General features: G+C 40.2%; 1 protein-coding gene across 2 annotated transcripts in view; it reads right to left on the bottom strand.

Moving 5' to 3' along the window:
* dyrk1b (dual-specificity tyrosine-(Y)-phosphorylation regulated kinase 1B) overlaps window positions 1-18,721 on the bottom strand; it is a 54,252-nt gene that overhangs the window by 3,783 nt on the left and 31,748 nt on the right. For both annotated transcript variants that reach the window (XM_034611334.1, XM_034611333.1), the window contains exons 2-10: window positions 9,077-9,243; window positions 6,488-6,607; window positions 5,535-5,723; window positions 5,074-5,221; window positions 3,494-3,643; window positions 2,804-2,940; window positions 2,109-2,255; window positions 1,630-1,770; window positions 1,034-1,154 (exon numbers count right to left, since the gene is read on the bottom strand). In XM_034611334.1, the coding sequence (XP_034467225.1) occupies window positions 1,034-1,154; window positions 1,630-1,770; window positions 2,109-2,255; window positions 2,804-2,940; window positions 3,494-3,643; window positions 5,074-5,221; window positions 5,535-5,723; window positions 6,488-6,607; window positions 9,077-9,145 (1,222 nt within the window). In that variant the 5' untranslated portion in view covers window positions 9,146-9,243. The remainder of the gene's footprint in view (window positions 1-1,033; window positions 1,155-1,629; window positions 1,771-2,108; window positions 2,256-2,803; window positions 2,941-3,493; window positions 3,644-5,073; window positions 5,222-5,534; window positions 5,724-6,487; window positions 6,608-9,076; window positions 9,244-18,721) is intronic.

The raw sequence follows: 18,721 nt of genomic DNA, 5'->3' as shown, positions 1-18,721 counted from the left end.
CAATAATCCATGTGGACTGTTTTGACTCTCCCGGATAAAGTGGACAGTTGTTGTTAGTAGTTTCAACACAAACACTGAGCTAGAAATTTCATTCAAACGTGGACATGTGCAGCTTCTTGAGGAGACGTGTGCTTCTGCGTGAACATAGTATAAGTCAACTTGCTAAGCTCCTGCTAACACTCATACTGCAACAGTTCAAATTACTGGACACTCACTTTCTAGATGAGGTGTAACCTTCCCTGTCCGTTTACACTCTTATTCATTTACATGGACAGCAAGCTTGCGACTATTGACCTTATTCTGAATAAGACATTAATTTTATTATGATGTCAACATGAGTTGCTAATAGAATAATCTATTCATATACCTATTTACAAATTACAGATTATGACTCACATCAACGTTATTATCCTACTTCTTAACACTCAAAACCAGGACATGCGTCGTCAAGCAGTGGATAATGTATGCTGTTGTAACAAAATAGTGTGTAAACTTTAATAGGGTTATTATTTGGATGTCCATGTAAACGTGACTCACGACACCTCTTAAGTGACTGTGTGTGAATGTAGTTGAATTCACCAAAATAAATTATACTACAGGCAGTTCCTCCCCAACTTCCATTTTTGAATTTTTACTACTCTCTGTTGTGTGAGGAGATTCTCCGTCTTCCAGGTCATGTTTAGCAAAGAGAGGTTGAATCAAGGGCAACTGCATTTGGTTGTAAAATACATGAACTCTTTTTACTTCTACTTTTAATTCTTCACTTTTGGAAATGATCTTTTTGTCCCCACTGCAAATAGAAAAGAGGTTGATGGCTGTAACGCAGCCTGCCAACAGCAAGTTCTTTTAAATGTCTGTCATGTGCATGGATGTTTAAGTCCAGATATTCCTTTCATTGTCATTTGTATTGGAATGTATAAGTGACATGTTGGCTGTATTGACTAATCAACATTAAAACATCTGGAAAATATAAATATGCTCTAATAATTTTTGGTCATCTAATCCAGTGTCCTCCACACTACCGCTGGTTTACCTTTAAACTTCAGGTAGTCACAGGGGGCGTGTCCTGGCTCCCCTGCCCTTCTGCCTCCTGGGCCCCCAGTCTCCACACCCAAAATCTCATGGAGACGCCGCGTGGCTGGGGGCTTATACTCCTGGAAAACACACAAATATTTCAGTACAGTCAAACATGAACTCAGGATCCTCCATTAAATCAAACAGAATAGACAAGTGGTGCAGGACTTGCTGCTCTAAAACACACACAAGTGCACTTCAACATTTCCTGCACAGCCATCTATACTGTTTGACGAGTCATTGATTTCCTTCAGGAGAAAACAGTTCCCACTGAAAACTATGATCTACATCTTGTAGAGGTGGCTCTAATAAAGTATTTACATCTGGGATTTAAAGTCTTTAGTAACATTTGAGTGCTTTCACAAGAACTTTTCACTCTCACTTGGACTTGGCATTGCAGCCCTATTCAGCTGGAGCAGACACTAAGTCCACAACTACTTCAGGCATGCTCATGCACACCACCAGTGTTTCTGCATTTTAAAAGTGTAACTGTTCGGTCGGCTGTTTACAATTACGTAAAAAACGAAAAATGGAAACGGGACTGAAATCCAATACCTTCTTGATGTCCTTGTTCTTCTTCACTGTCCACAGACCATCTGAGAGCTTGTCAAAATACTTCCTGGCTTTAGGAGCTGCATCTAGCATGTGGCTGGGTGGGACCCCCAGAACCTCCACAATCTTATTCATCTGGTCAACCTACACGCACACAAACAGACACAATTAGTATTTGTATTGTGTACATTCAGAACATGTGGATTATGGTGGTGACATACTGCAACACACATATTCAGCATCCTGAATACATATTCACAAATTATTAAGTCTTGGGAAACAATCTAAACCAACAAGGAAAATAATCTGTATTGTTTAAATATAATATATATAACAGTTGCTAATGGGAAAACACATAACCCACTTCTTCACTTCCTGTACAAGCAAACTACAGCCTGAGAACATGTTGAATCACATGTTAACATGGATAATACTGAGTCATCTCCAGCCTGACTCATGCTTTATAGCAATGTTACTTTTACCTCATTGGAGCCACTGAAGAGAGGCTCTCCTGTGTGCATCTCCACCAGGATGCATCCCAGAGACCACATGTCGATGGCCAGGTCATACGGCATTCCCAACAGAACCTCAGGAGAGCGGTAGAACCTGCTCTGGATGTACTGATAGATCTAGGAGCAGGGCGAGAGAGGAGGGGCAGGAGATTAGGGACAAAGCACTAACTTATCTGTTCATCTGCACACTGTCAGTTAATCGTTTATTTGTTTTGTCTATAAGATAGCAGATACATGTAAAAAATACCTGCCATGTCTCCCATGGCCCAAAATATCAGGGTGTGTTGTTTTTTCTTATTTAAAGTTTAAACTCAAATGAATTCACTTCACTATAATGTACAACAACGAAAAGCATCAGATCCTGATGTGAGCAAATGTTTAGTGTTTTTGCTTAACAATTATTGCACAATTTGATTCATGTTCTGAATAGTTGCCGACTCATTTTCTGTTAATCGACTAAAGAAGAGGTAACATCCAGTAGATTCAGATCAATTCACCTCCAACTTATTTCCTCCTACTTGTTGCAACTAGAACTGTACTGTAACTACGAAATGTGCATGATATCGTACATTTATTCACCTAGCATCAAAACCACAATGACGAAATGTTAAATAGTATTTGACAGTCATAGGAAGGTGTGCGTATGTGTATGTGCGTGAATTCACCCTCTGTCCGAGCTGGCAGGAGGATCCAAAGTCGACTATCTTGATGGCAGATCTCTTGGGGTTACACAGCAGGATGTTCTCCGGTTTCAGGTCGCAGTGAATGATTGACAGCTCCGGAGTGGCCAGGAATAATAATGCTGCACCCAAAAACAGACATTTCTCTTATTTTCCTCATTAGGACCACCGTGTTTACACTGTTTAATGCGACTGGAAACAACTTATTGTATCAGTGGGTGTAAACAATACTTATAACCTGACCTCTTTTGATATGATATATATATATATATATATATATATATACATACAGTATATATATATATGAATACAATATTTTGAATTGTAGCTGCAATAAACCTTAATTTATTGACATAAGTAATGAAAACCCACATGGAATGGGAACAGGTAACTGTCAATCTTCTTTCATCATACTGATATAGTGAGGTTCAAATCTCTGACATCATTTTGCCATTAAAGTGAATGAGAAAGTGCTCTCAGATCCCACTGTATAATTAATTACAAATATTTTTCCTCTGTCTTACTGAATGGCATCTGACCTACAATATTTTCCTGTGCTGTTGTGATTATGTATTAAAACTGTAATTTTTCTTTTTGCCACTTGGGGGCAGAACTCAACAACAAACTAAAAAAAAAAACACCATGAGCCTCATGTCGGTGTTTCCATGCTCCCACCTGTACAGAGCTGCTGTGCAAATTTCCTGGTGAGGTTGAGGGAGACTCCTCTGAAGTTGGTGTTCCTCAGCAGATCGTACAGGTTGTAGCTCAGCAGCTCAAACACCAAACAGAGATGGTTCCTAAACATAAAGTGACGCTTCAGGTGGACTGCACACGCACGCACACACACACACAAACACACACACACACAGGCACACGCACACACAGGGACAAGATGACAGACAGACACAGACAGATGGGAAAAAAGAAGGAAGGTTAACATAAACACTGACGGAGAGAACTGGACATCAACATTAAAATGATCTCTATCAATCTTCCGGCTTTTGGATGCACAGCAAGTCACATTTTATCAGATTTCACATTAAGGAAGAAATAAAGAGTTGTTAAATGAGTTCTTGGTTAAGTCATTAATCGAGACTTGCCGTTACTGACTCAAACCAATATATTAGTGTGGTCATGTATGTGTAAGTTTGACAGAAAATCATTTTAAAGCCAACTTGAGCTGCATTACTTTTATTTTTTCAGAACAAAAGAAACCCTTGCTAGCTTCTTCTGGAGCTTTCAGCAAATTCTCAGTCTTTATCAGTGGATGAAGTTCAGTCCAGTTGCACAGTTCAGCTCACTTATCATTGATTGAGTGAAGAAGTATGTTGATGACAACTATTGTCTCCATGGCAACAGAGCAAATTCCATCGCTGATGAAGACTGTGACATTAGTCATCAACAGTAAGTGGACCTTGAGTTACGATTCTTATTTGGACAAATGTCTGTCTCAACACTAAGATTGAACTTTGACACTTTTTTTACTTCATAGGCTGTGTATTATACAACAAGTTTCACAGAGTTAAATATCAGAAGTCATGATGGGAGTTGTCTTCATTTTCTCCAGACAAGGTTTTTGTTTCCATAATGAATCTGTGATGAATCTCAGAGTGATGGTGATAAATATAGGTGACATATTTTACTGCATATTGTAGATCTGTCCACACAGAGCCACTCACAGTATTGGGCTTTTATTTTTGAAGCTCTTTAAGACCGACTCATGAAGCGTGTGCAGTGTAAAACACATGAAAAAGGACTGAGGACATGTTTAGTTAGGAGCGAGCCCTAACACCACCTGTGTAGACAACCCATTATACATCTCCCTTTTTATTGAGGACCCCCATCGAAATTAACTCCAAACTTTATTTTTGAGCTCGACAATTTCAATGTATTTTTGGACTGGCAGTTTGCAGTTTCCTAATGTCTATTGAAGAATGATAATAGTGTGATGTGACTGTCAGTGATACTCTGTCAGAGTCATGTGGATTGACACATTTATAGAAACAGAAGTGCATCTGTGACAGACATCTAATAACACTTCACAGATGCTTCATGCCTTGCAGCTCATGTGCTGCCAGAATGAGTGGGACTACAATACATGTAGTATGAGCACAAAGCAAAACATTTTATTTTCTTTAAATTTAATTCAAACCCCAGTGTGAACACATGTATATGCAGACAACCAGTGTAGTGCAACCAGAGGGTCACCTGCACCCACCTCACTGTAATGTGTGTTGGAGTCTTGTTCATCTTACCTATGTAATATTTCATCTCAGTGTCATGCTTGTTCATGAGCTCCAGCAGGCGCAGTTCAATCTGTGCCTGGTTTAGAAATGCCTTTTTGTTCTTAATGATCTTTATGGCAACCCATTCCTGCTCATGGTGGTCATAGGCCTTCACCACCTGTAGACAGACATCAACAGCAGTTTACATCACGTCATGATACAAACATATACTCGCAGTTTTTCATTTTCTTCATGTGACAAGAAATTAGTCTGGTGTCAGAATGCTTGTTGGACTTTGGAATGTAAATAACGTATTAAGATAGTCCATTCATACATTTCTGATTATTCAGATGAAAAAACGGGCACACAAGTTATTTGAGGGGCTGCCTGTATCTCCGGGGGGGGGGGGTATTTCTCTAGCTCTGACCCTCTCAGACAGAAACAAAGCTCATATATGAAGTGAACAGTTCCTGTTCCTTTGTCGTCCATACCTGTCCGAAGGAGCCCTTCCCGATCAGCGAGTCTATCTCATAGCGGTCCAGCCACTTCTCTCCATTTTTCACAATATAGTCATAGTTGTCGTCATCATAGCCATCGTTGTAGACTTTTCTCTCCTTCTTGGTGCTGCTGTCCTCTGGGGGGACCTGCTGGGCCCGCCGCTTCTTCTTAGTATAGTACACCTGTGGATCAAAGCACAGAACAAGTTCACAGCACAGAAAACTAAAACATCTTTATACAATTAAGTCTAATTAGTTACTTAACTTGTTCTTCTAATTGTAGTGCGGGTTAGCACTCCATTCTCTCAATACAGAGTATGGTAATATTTTGGAACATTTGTAAATGTAAATTCCTTATCAAAATGTGTAACATTTGTTTTTGTAGTCTCTCTCAGCTGAGCCTTCAGACATTCACAGATGTTGTGACACGTTCACTGTCACACGTGTGGCCATTGCAGCTGTTAGTCCCTGGTGTAAAGCAGAGTCTCCTTATGTTCACACCAGTGGCCACTCATGCACAGGTTCAGTGGTCACCTTACACACACCTCTGCCGCCATGAGGATGTTTGGAGCATTTTTTGAACATCACACATTCTTTCAAATAAATGCAATGCTTTATTACCTTGATAAAATATTAAATACACTAGTTGTATGATAAGGTTATGACATGAGCTACACGGATATTACTCTCTTCTAAAATTTCTTCAATGGACCAACTTAAGTGTCCAAAGTCATGGTCCTCTTGGACCATCATTTCTAAGATCTCCCCCAGCCAATAACAGTTACATAGAACCCTGACAGAAGCATGGACACTTTGTGTTGAAAAGCACCTTCAGGTCTGTTTGGTTCAGTTGTTCCCCAACCATAAACCCCCTGGTGGTGGTGAAAAAGTAATTCAAACAAATAAAGACAAATGACAACACATAAAATGGTGTGTGTGTGTGTTACCTCATTGATGTGCTTGTAAGTTTTGATGAGGTCAACAGAGAGTTTCCTCAGTGGGGCGCTGGCAGGGTCTCTGAAACTAGGGGGGATCCTCCGCTGGAGTATGGTCATATCAGACAGCACCTACAGAGAACAGCAACATTTCCATTAGTGACGATTTATTAATACTTACATTTGTTTATGACAATCAATTCCAACTAACGTTAGCACCAGAGTGTGTGCCACATTGTAAAAGACAAAAACAAATACCTCTCAACATTTAAATCAGATACCAAAGACATACATACTGTTTAACATGGGCTAATATTAATTTAGTAATCAATATTCCACCTCCTTTCATGAAGAATGCAAATGAAAATTCTTACTCCATTAATCAACTAGTTGTTGTAACTGCTTTACGGTTATTTTTAACACATGACATTATTACTGCGGTGTCTATTTAAATTACGATATAACATTTGTCTAACACCATCTCTTTATTAAGGCAACATTTTTCTGTAACATCAAATTTTTTCCAGGAAAGTTAAATCATGTGCTGTTGACTATATATTTACAACAAGTACAAGTATTTTAGTGTAATGTCCCTTTTTTAATTGTTTGGTTATTTTAATCAATCATGTGCAATGTGTATCAGTCTTCACTGTACCTCATTGTTATCTGCTGCCTGTCATTCATGTGCTGCCCATCTTTTGGTTACACTAAAGGATGTGGAGGTTGATTTAAATTCCCAGTCTGACCATAGCCAAAGTGAAGATGCTGGCTTGTGTTGTCGGCTGATGGCCAACTTAACTGAGCATACACAAACACGGAAATTCCTCTAATTTAGCTGTGTTTATCAAATTTACTTCAATCTGCTCCACTGGTGTGAGGACGCAGCTTCGTTCTTTCAGGAGGTGAGTTTAGGCTGCAGAGGCACGGATGCAGGACAAATACAAAGAGCTGAGGTGTTGTTTGTATTTGTGGTACACAGGCAGTGTGCGGTAAACAAAAAGAGGTAAGAAGAAGCAACCTTGTTGGAGTCAAAAGCTATTCTTGACTCAACCCAAACAACTTGAAAACAGTTCTTGCACCTCCCACAGCAACCTGGAAACCCAGTTATGAACCTTTTCCAAATCCACGGATGACATGTGATAAACAAATTCCCATGACCTGTGGATTATGTTTGAGAGGATAAAAAGTTGCTCTGTAAGTTCTCTGCAGCCTTACTCTTCCTGGATCTGAGTTGCTTTTCTCCTGAACTATGCAACAGCAGCTTTCCCAGGCAGAGGTGGAACTCCTTAATAGAAAAGACACACCTCTGCCATAAGCATTTCAGAACAGCACAGATGGGACCTGGACCTCGTTAGCAAAGCTAGTTGTCTTGCTACGGTGCCCTTGAGCCTATAACCTATTGGATGGCAGCAGTCTGTGGTGTAAAGGCTGGTAGGACTGGACATGGATTGGAGCCACTGCAGCTATAGTGCACTTTGCTGCTGCCGATTCAAACTACAGAACACTGGCGTTGCCTGAGGCGACTGCTCACTGCCTGAAAGCACCATAAGTATTTCCATGTAGAGGGACATGGTGTGGGTGGGGCATTTGCATACTGATGTTGGCCCTGATTACCATGGCAATCAACAACACTTGTGACTTCTAACTTCAAAGCATTTGTATAATGCGTGCATTTTCTAATTCATATCCACAGAAAAAAATGAATGAGGATAGAATACCTCAAACGATAGCGAGCACAAATCTAGTAAACAGAAATGAAATGCTAACTTTATTCAACTTTTGATCTCAGTCTTGCTGCTCAGATCTTCAGGCTGTATTGGTGGGACAAAATATCAATACAGCAATATATCTTACTCCTGACTCATGAGATATTTAGTTATTTTGATATACAGTTTGGACTTTTGCCAGTTTATGGATATTTTACATTATAATGATGGAACATGTGGGTATTGACAAGTTACAGTTTGTTTGTTTAAGGCATTAGACACTAACATAAGACTGCACTTTACATCTTTAGGGGCATTTTGTATTCTTCAGTTAGATATCACGATGTATCATTATATGATTGTCCTGCAATATATAAATTATTGCAGAATCGCTGTATCGCGATATCATCGTTATAATCATATCGTATCATGAGTTACCCTGCGATGACCACCCCTAGTTTATAGATACTTAACTGTGGAAAAGGTCTGGATCAGGATTATCTTTTTACAGTGTATATTGTATTATTTATGTATCTTTCGCCCAGTGATCTGAAGAAGCCATTAGTACAAGCATACTTACTTTTCATAGAACAATGAACAATGAAAATTCATCAAGTCACAATGGGTGTGCCTTTACTGTCATGGACCAACCTTGGCTCAATTACTACATGTGGGTTAGGATGCAGCGGAGTTTACAGTAACTATAGATTTAAACTATATGGTCTTATCGAAATTTACACTTTTGGCTACACAGTAATGTGGTGTTGTTAAACTTTACTTTTCTAATGAGATAAGAAATCTATACCAACAACAGGTGAACAACACATCAGTTCCTGTGCCAAAGCTGTGTGTGTGTGTGTGTGTGTGTGTGTGTGTGTGTGTGTGTGTGTGTTACCTGCTGCTGCTCGGCCATGGAGTGGATGGAGCTGAAGGTGGGGTGTGTATGTGTGTGCTGGCTGGTCATGGCTGGCTCAGCGAGGGAGAAGCCCTGGGCAGTGGAGGAGGAGGAGGAGGAGGAGGAGGAGGAGGAGGAGGTGGGCGGACATCCTGAGCTGCTTACACCTGAGAAGAGAGAGAGGGAGAGGGAGGGAGAGAGAGAGAGAGAGAGAGAGATGATCAGAGAGGGAATCTCCAACATTTTAATCCTGCTCTCTGCCTCCATCTTTGGTACAACGCACCTACTGCTTATCAGCTTTTGCGCCATAATTGAACAGAAACCAAACGTCCATCACAACACAATCAAATAAATTGATTATTGCTTTCTATATTGCCCATATATATTGTACAAAATACACTACACATATCCAAGTGCAGAAAATGGACAAGTGCAAAGATGCAGCAGAGGACTTTCAGATTTGCACGCTTATTTCAAGCTAGATCCCAACTGATGCTTGATTTTTGAGGATGATAAAAATGTTAATATTTCTTTTACTTAAACCACCTGTTAACAATGTATCCAGTTTTTAATCTTCAAAACAACATGAATAAGTCTGATAAACACCCTTAAATCTGATCATTGAAGAGCTGATATGTACTGACTATGGTGTCTACCTGTCAGTGCTCTCTACTTAAGTACTGGTAAGTCAATAACAGACAAACTTATCTTGGAGTTAAACAAACATTGGTTAAATTCACAAATCAGCAAATTAATCTTGAAATGTTTCTGGGTTGTTCCTTAAGTCTTTACCCTCACATTGAAGAGACAGCAGGATCAGATGGAGGATTTACTGACTTGCCAGGTTTGTACAAGTAAAAATCTATACTCACACTTCCATTAACAGTGGGGAACTATACAAAGCTGCAGTCCACAAACCTCTCTGCTCTTTTACGCAACTAACTTCCCTCCGACTTAACTGCATTTATTTAATTAATTATTACGGACACCATTTACTTACAAAGATCTTTGACAGCTGACAATCTCTTCATGTTGACAGTACAGTTGTCTTTTAACACGCAGTTCACATTCAACTGGATTAAAAGGCTAAACTAAAAAACAATCTACTCTTGGCTATGCTTTAGTGTTTTAAAATGTTGTCTGGTGTGTGTTACTTCTGTTGTGGGCTACTAACATGAACATTACATTTCAGCAATCTTGTCACATAATGGACTCAAACTAAGACTCATCATTTAATAATAAAACTGCAACCTGCATTAAACGTTTTGCTTTGCAAATGTGGAGGGCCAGTTCAACGTGCTCCATCAGCTGCTACCATGGGCCAACAGTGTGTGGAGCAAACCATGAGGGACACACTCAAAAAGATAGTTTGGTGGTTGGCTTGATAATTCCACACTTTCTATAGCCAATCAGAGCCAGAGTTTGGAATAAGTTGGTCTTAAACCTCTGTGAAAGACTGAAAATATCCACAGGTGAACTTACTGTCAAATAGTTTATGTCTAAATGGTTCAGTTATTGTGATAAAACAGACTTCTGTATGGCAAAGACACATCGAATATATATACACACACTGGTGCAGAATATATAATGTGGCAAATAAAGTATGAGAACCCTTGGAATAACCTGCATGTTTACTGTATATGTAAATTAGTTTTGAGTGTGATCAGATGTTCATCTAAGTTCCAATTTTAAACATACACATTATCTATTTTATCTATTTCCAAACCTCACTGTGTTGTTCTGGTCCTTGTCTTGTATATATCATTGATACATTCACAGTGCCTGTTGGACAACGTCTGTGAATGGCTTGGGCCAATGACATCAACCAAAGCTCAGTGGAGTTGGGAGTCAGAAAACCTGGAGTCCAGTCAATGAAAGCAGACTGAGGTTGTGTGTTAGAGCAACTCTAACCAATGGGAAAAAAACACTGAAACATTTTGAGTTTGTTGTTTTGTTGAGAAATAGGAAAGAGATCTCAGAAGAGATAGGGCGAAGATTGGTTGACTTGAATTAAGTTGGAAAAGATTACAGATTACTAGAAGTGTTTGTCCAGCAAAGATGACTCCAAAGGCACAAAGCAGAATGATCAGTGAAGTACAGAAGAAGCTCAGGGTAACAGCTAAAGGTTTAAAGGAATCACTTTAGAGCTGGTTTGACATCTCTGTTCATGAGTCAACCACACACGCCATGGAGCAGGACACAGCAGAGGAAGCTGCTCCTCTCTAAAAACCATCAGTGCACCTAAAGTTTGTAAAATAGGAGCTTGACTCTCCACAAAGCGACTGTGTAAATGTGTTGTGCACTGATGAAGCTGAGGGGGTTGTTTGAGAAGAAAATGCAGCACTATGTATAAAGTAAGAGTGGAAGAGCAGACGAACATCAAACATTACAATGGTGAAGTACAATGGAGGGAACATCATGATGTCTGGATTTGCTACCTCTGCCTGGACAGCTCAGCATCATCGAGGAGAAAATACATTAACACAAGATGTTGATGCAGAGGCAAATGCAAATACCAAAGTGAATCTACAACAGAACAACCTCGGCCAAGGAAAATCCTCCTGTTGGGAGTCAAGAGTCTAGACCTTACTCCAACAGAGATGCAGATGTTCACACCAGACATGCCAACAACAAGCCTGGGCTGGAGCAGCTCTGTAAGGAGAATGGTCCAAAACTACTCCTGAACGCAGATCGGAGGAGCTTGTCTGAAGTTACTGAAACCAAGGGTCCAAGGGTCACCAGTGCTCAGTTCTGTAGACTAACAGGCTAGTTTCCAAAAGAGCCCGACTCAGACAAAAACAAAAGAGCAAGCAGACATTACTCTTCCCTTTCCTCCTAGGAGAACCTAAAAATGTGTACGTGCAAATGAATCACTGTTGACAGCTGTTTCACTCTCACTTAAATGACTGCAAAGCTCCATTTTAGTTAACAATGGGTTTTCCTCAGCTTGATAGGCACAGTAATGAAAGAAAGCTGTAGCATAAGGAGAGATGTGAACAATACTGTTTTGTTGCATGTAAGAAACAAATGACTGGGTTTGTATAAATGCAACATCAGCATCCATGTTGTGAAGAATTATGTAAAATAGATGTAGAGTTGTCATATCAGTATTAAATCTATATATGTATGTCTATGGCTTTCATTGTGAAGTAGGAAAGCAGGAAAAATAGCAGTGCAATAGTAAAAAGAGCAAGAGAAGAACACATCAGAAAACAGTAAAGCAGTTTTCTCAAAGTAAGAACAAAAAGTACAAACTTGACTCCAAACCACAGAGATTCAGGTGCAAGCTGCGATACTGAGATGTGACCAACAGCCAGCTTTCTATCCATTCCCTTGCATAACCACAGATGAGGAGCCCGTCAGTTTAGTGCAAGAAACAGCTTGGTTTAGGAATCCAGTGTGGACTGGCCCTGATACCAAGCACGTTGACAATATTGAGGTCGGAGCAGCTAAAGCAGGCTATACAGTGCCTTTGGGAAAAGGCTATTAGATGGACAACCTTAGATTTACATATGTAGGTTTATATGAACAAAACCCAGTTAGTAATGCAGAGCTCCTGCCCTCTGTGAGCGGTGCCACTGCTCTCTGTACTCGTCAAAGTAAGAGAGATTTCAGGGGGGCCAAATTAGGTCTATTTTTATGCTAGTAAAACATAATTCAGGGCAGACACTCTCAGTGAAGATGTAAGAATAACCTTTGTAATTATAGGTTCCTCACCACGATTATCTTCCATACATGGTGTAGACAGCTCTATTCAGCACTTTACATATTTTTCCAAATGGCTCCCTGAGATTCTAAATAGAGCTCTGTGGCTAAATGAGGATCTGTTTGAGAACAGCTTTGAACCTCTGTGTTCCACTGCATGTTTGTACTTTGTTCTGTTGTGTGATGAGGTAGAGAAAGTAATCCAATCACAGTCACTAGGACTGTTGTGGTGCTCTGGGTCCTGGCCTGCTTACAGACATGACACTGCTGGAGAGGGAGAATATCTGCCTAGTACTGAGAAATCTGCACCGTCTCTTTAAGAGACCGAGAGGCACTCACAGCACTTCCTCAATCTGGCATCCCCCTTCTTGTGCTGCCATTGGTTGGGGCCCCCTCTTTCTCTGTCAGCTGATTCGCTGTTGGTATCTAAGGGCTGGCTGGCCAGCACTCTATAAATAAACCCAGTGCTGTCTCAGCAACCACCCTACAATACTCATTAGCTACTTCTCTCTCTCCTCTTCCGCCTCTCTCCTGCTAAGCAAGTAGCTTCCAATAGCAGGCCTGGCTCTCAGCAGCAGTCTGACATACTCTCCCCTAGCAACCCAACCCACCCTACCAGCCGTGTTCTCCTCCCCCTTTCCTTCATCATCCTTCCTGCTTTCTGAAAAACCTCTCTACATCTGATTCTGCTCCTCTTTATCCATCTATCATTCATACATTGCTCCATTCTTCACTCCTATCTTCCCTCCTTCATGACTTGCCTTCAATGACTGCTCAATAGGTCTCCACAAGAGACATCTTTTCTTTTCCTGCAGACTGTTTCATCTCGTAATCAGTGTTGTGTTGATGCACAATGATGTAACAATATTAAGGGCAATAGTGAGGAGTCACTCCAGGCAGCACATCCACACACAATACAATCAGAATCTAACACTTTCTGCTCACAAGTTCTTAGATAATGAAATACATCTGTGAAACAACAGTTGTGCAACACAGCCTTGAGGAATGGTCTCTTCACCACCAGCGTGTTCTAGGGTTGGGGAAATAAATCCGGTACCAACCATTTACCGGTTTCTACACGGGCAATACCTACCTTACTGAATCACAACGCAGATTTCGGTACCTCATTTCGTTGCCTCGGTTATGTACTGAAATATTCGCACTGCTTACAGGCAACATAAACTTCACCGCATGTGTCTCGTTAACATTATACTTAACTCTGGTGGCAACACACTCTCTACATAGCTCTGGCACCATGTAACGATAGCCTAGTAGCTACCTCAAACTCGAGTCGACCCGATAACAAATTGCCAAAAGTTACACGGTCGTATTTCACGCAAAACGATTCCAAATCCAGAATGTGCAGCAAATATCTGAGCAATACCCAAGAACGGGAAACTGGTAGCTGCTGCTGCTGCTGCTGTCCGGTACCGGGAGTTTGTAGAACTGGTGGTGGTTTGCACCTTGTTGTTCGCAATCCGCCAGTAAACCGAGAAGTAGGAAGGGAGGGACACAACTAACATAATGACGCATTTTGCATCACACGGGATACATTTTAAAGCTGAGGGACACACATGTGTGTGCGTCCTTTGCCCGACCATGTGGAGACAATTGATGATCATTTTGGATCTGTAATAAGCACTGCAACTGCTTTTTAGTGTTCAATTATTGTAGTTGGGTTAGGTTGTATTCATTCTATAATTTTGTTATGTGCATTTGTTAAGAGTTTGCACTTATTTATATTAGTATATTTAACTTAAGTATAACTATACTACAGTTAATATGTTAAATTTCATCTTAAAAATTTGCCATAGCAATAAAAATGCTCCTACACCTTATATACGTTTTGTGCTTTTTTTTATAAGAAAAGTATAGGTTCTGGCTAAATTTAGGCACTGGAACTGTTTTAAAAGTATCGATTTAGCACCAGTTTCTCAACGATATCCTACCCTAGCGTGTGCCCACAAATCTGTTTAAACCACAACTAGTCAAGACCATTAACATTGAACCAGAGACAAAGAGTCCAAATAATTTTGGAGATGGAGGTCAACAGAACCAAACATTGTTAACTGAGAATATAATAGCATACAGTATATGCTGAAGTCAAGCATTTGAATAAAAGTGAAAACTAAGTTATAACAAGCTAAATGTAATATATTCTTAAATATTCCTGATGTCATGGTGTTGTATTTACATCCTGCCAAGTCTCAGCTACTTTCAACTTCCTGTGCTCACATATACAGTACAATACACATAGATTCCCAATGAAACTGTGAAACATTTACACTGTTTTCTGTGTCTGACAACAGAAACAGTATAAAACAGTGACTGAAACATGGCCCATTAAGACGACATGTTACTCAGCAGTCATTGCTCTGCTCTGCCAAAATCCTGATCTATAACAGCAGCATTGTCAGAAATCCCCAGACACATAAGTTAAAGAAACATCTGTGCTGTGATTTCAGCTGTATTTACATGTACTCTGATCAGTCCGGGAGAAAGTTATGAGCTTGTTTAGCGTCATGTCACCTGCTGTGTGGTCAGTTGAATGAGACAAAGAGAGAGATATACCCATGAAGGTGAAGACTGACATCGCGCTCCCACAACAATACTGCTGACTGTCTTCTACAAAAAGTAGTTAAGGTTTGTACAAAAAGGCCAGAGATTTGGGTGCTTTTTTAAAGTTCTTTAAAGGTTGTCTAAAAAGTTAGTAAATCTAGAGACAAATGTGCTTAGATGGAAACACTAACTGTAAACAACCCCCAAATGCTCATTTTGAATGAGAAACAGCCAATGAGGAAACACTCGCCCACCTGTCTAATGGGGCAACCTGATGACTCAGTCAGTCTGTCTGTCTGTCCGACAGTTGCTGGCCTCTCTGTTACTGCCAGCCCAAAAACAACATACATCTAAGACAGATGGAAACTGGACTGAACTGCTTCATCCCCAGTTTGAACCCTATGAACTCAACTTCCACTCTGGACCTTAGACTATATAAAAAGATGTAAGACATCACAGCTCACCAAAAGTGAAGCCCAAACTTCACGATCACCCAATGGTGGCTGGGAGCAGGTCAAGTCATGAATCCCTCCCCCTCCATGTTAGTTGATAGGACACGGGCCAAACCTTTAATTTTAATTACTTACTTGATGCTTTAGGAACGGATGAAATGTCATGATTGAGAGCTGAGACCTACACGATTGATGAAGCGCATGTAACGGAGGTCACAATGCATCTGTGTGAGTTGAAAACATTTCAAATTTACCCATGAATGTGCAACATCCTCTTTAAAGAAGAAGTTTGACTGAATCAGTATCTGAGCAGTCAAACACCATTAGGTAACAGCTAATACCTGCAGAGTTGGCAGTTTGTGTTTAACATGGTAATATACATAAAAACATAGATGTACACACTCAAGTAATTGAAGAACTGCACAATATTCGTCTATATCCGCAGCGTTACACATCCAATGCAGGTAACATCAGGAACAAGATTAAATTGTGGTGGTGGTGAGGAAAGATTTCTAATCCACAGGTTTACTTTAAGTACATGTATCAGTGTATTGGAGCCGGAGCATTCTGTTGGTACTAACATTAATATTTATATACACATACTGTACATATACAATGCCATACCAAAAACTGTTAGATATGTGTTAAGTTAAGGGTTCCACTCTCAGCCTACCAGCAGGCAGTGTTCTTAAATAACTTTAAAGTCCCAACAAACAGAAGAAATGACACCATCTCCTTTGCACAGCTGAAACTGCTGAAACTGGTGAGTCGCTCTAATGATGTTTAAATGTCAATACCCCTGAAGTAATTTCGCTTCCTGGTAGCAATGCCAGTTCACCTGAGTCAGGCCATTGCCAACCTGCATCCAAGCCAGGTGGAGGAGGAGGAGGATTTGCTGATGTATGCTGGCCTATTCAAAGAGACCCCCCTAACCAGGTGTGTCGGCATGGGAGGGGCATTACAGCAGTGCAGGGCACTTTCACAATAATGTGGTGAGTGTTTAAACCTGGTTGAAATGTGTAGACAGCACCTGAACTTATTAAAGCTTCATTGCTCAGAACGTAGAATATGGTGCTATATGCTAGATCACAAAACAATTATTCAAATGTAACTTATCCAAAAACAGCAGACAATGTCAACAAAATATGTTGAAATGTTTCTTTTTCTTTGTCCAACAAAATGACAACATCAGGAAAACATACGATTAATTACCTATTGACTAACCTATGTGCTGATACCAATATATGTATGGTACTGGCGGACAACATCAGACTTTGATACACATTCAGTTTATTAGGCACATCTAGCTAAGAACAATGCTGCCTTATAAAATAATATTTAACATACAATAAAACTTCATTTAATGTTTTGTTTAAAATAGTTTGAGGTTGTGAATTCAACTTCACAGACTATGTGGAGGATGTCAGTTGCATTGCTATTGACTGATAAGGGCAAGTTTCTAAAAGTAAGTCTATCCTTATTGATAGAAATGTGGTGGGTTAAATATTAGAAACACTATTATTACCAACACCAAGTTCATTTCAATGACATAACCTTCACCAAGTCCCAATGGTTATTCAGCAGACTGACCCTGCTCTACACAAACTGCCTGACCACGGTTAGCTAGTGACCATCTTGACTACAGTCCTTGATCACGAAACAGAGACACTGCTCCAGTGATGCATTTTAGTGGTACATTTTTAATAACATTTTAAAAAATCAACTACATGTTGATTTGTGTTTTAAGAAATTTTATGAAAAAGTACTATTAAATTATACAGTTAACTGTTGACTGTGTGTGTAGCCATGTTGATTTTATTATTCATATATTCATATATTATATGACACTGTGAACTAGGGTTTGAGAAGGTTAATTACAATACGGAGTGGGGAATCGGATTTGAAACTGAATACAGCCTATTGCTGTGGATCTACAGCAAATACGCTGGGGTTGGGCCTTGAGACAATCGTGTGTATACAAGTGGCCAAAATAAAAGCAGTCATTAATACAGATAAGCACATATACAGAGATCACCAGACTGATGTAGAATACACAGTTGGATAAATGGGGGGAATGGACAGCTGGCAGGATGAAGTAAGGCTAAGCCTGCTGCCTGCAAATGGGTGATTAGGGTTCAAATCAAATCTCAAATGATAATGATACAGACAGATGAACCTGTCTGTATCATTACGGGAGATTATTACAAAAAGTTTCAACGACCAGGCAACTACTTACCAGTAAGGTGCCTCTTTAAAACTAGGTGGCAGCTGGAGAGATAACATACAGAGATCCCACTGTGAAATAACTATTCTCACCTTCCTTTCTCCAATAACATACTGTAATGTTCTCCCCGGGCCAGCAAAACAATACCTTAACAACAGTGGAGTAACACACAGTAACATACCGAGTGATCAAACTTACAGTGCTGGCAGGGGGCATGGCAGAAAGGAACAATCACTCACTGTACAGCCGCTGACAGACAGCATTAACCAGTCCCTATCACAGTAGCAAACATTCAACACAGGGTAAAACTGTCCTGGAGTGAATACGGGACAATAATAACACAAATCAGGTGGTCATATCTTCATTTACAAAGAACTGTTTCAAGTTGAGCTAGGGTTAGGTTGAGCCTCTGGGCCCTGGAGACAAAGTTAGGGCTTCTCAGTTTTGATCCTGACTCTGAACCAGACGAAGACCTCTTCCAGAGCTTGTACAGGGTTTAAACGTCGGAAATTTAGCAAGGACTCTGACCATGACGCCTTGCCTAAAAGTGTGAGGTGGTGACACCTCTTAGCTCTGGATACAGTCCTGGAAGCTCAGCCCTCTAACATAAGCAGGGGCTTAAGTTTTGTTTTTCATTAACAAGTAATTCACAGTATACTGAGAAAAATGGGCATGTGAGAGAGTATCCAAAAAGAGTATCAGAAT

Source organism: Hippoglossus hippoglossus, chromosome 16 (assembly GCF_009819705.1).
Source record: "Hippoglossus hippoglossus isolate fHipHip1 chromosome 16, fHipHip1.pri, whole genome shotgun sequence".
Lineage (NCBI taxonomy): Eukaryota > Metazoa > Chordata > Actinopteri > Pleuronectiformes > Pleuronectidae > Hippoglossus > Hippoglossus hippoglossus.
The sequence above is the reverse complement of the archived record's forward strand: the minus strand, read 5'-3'. Positions and strand labels throughout refer to the sequence as shown.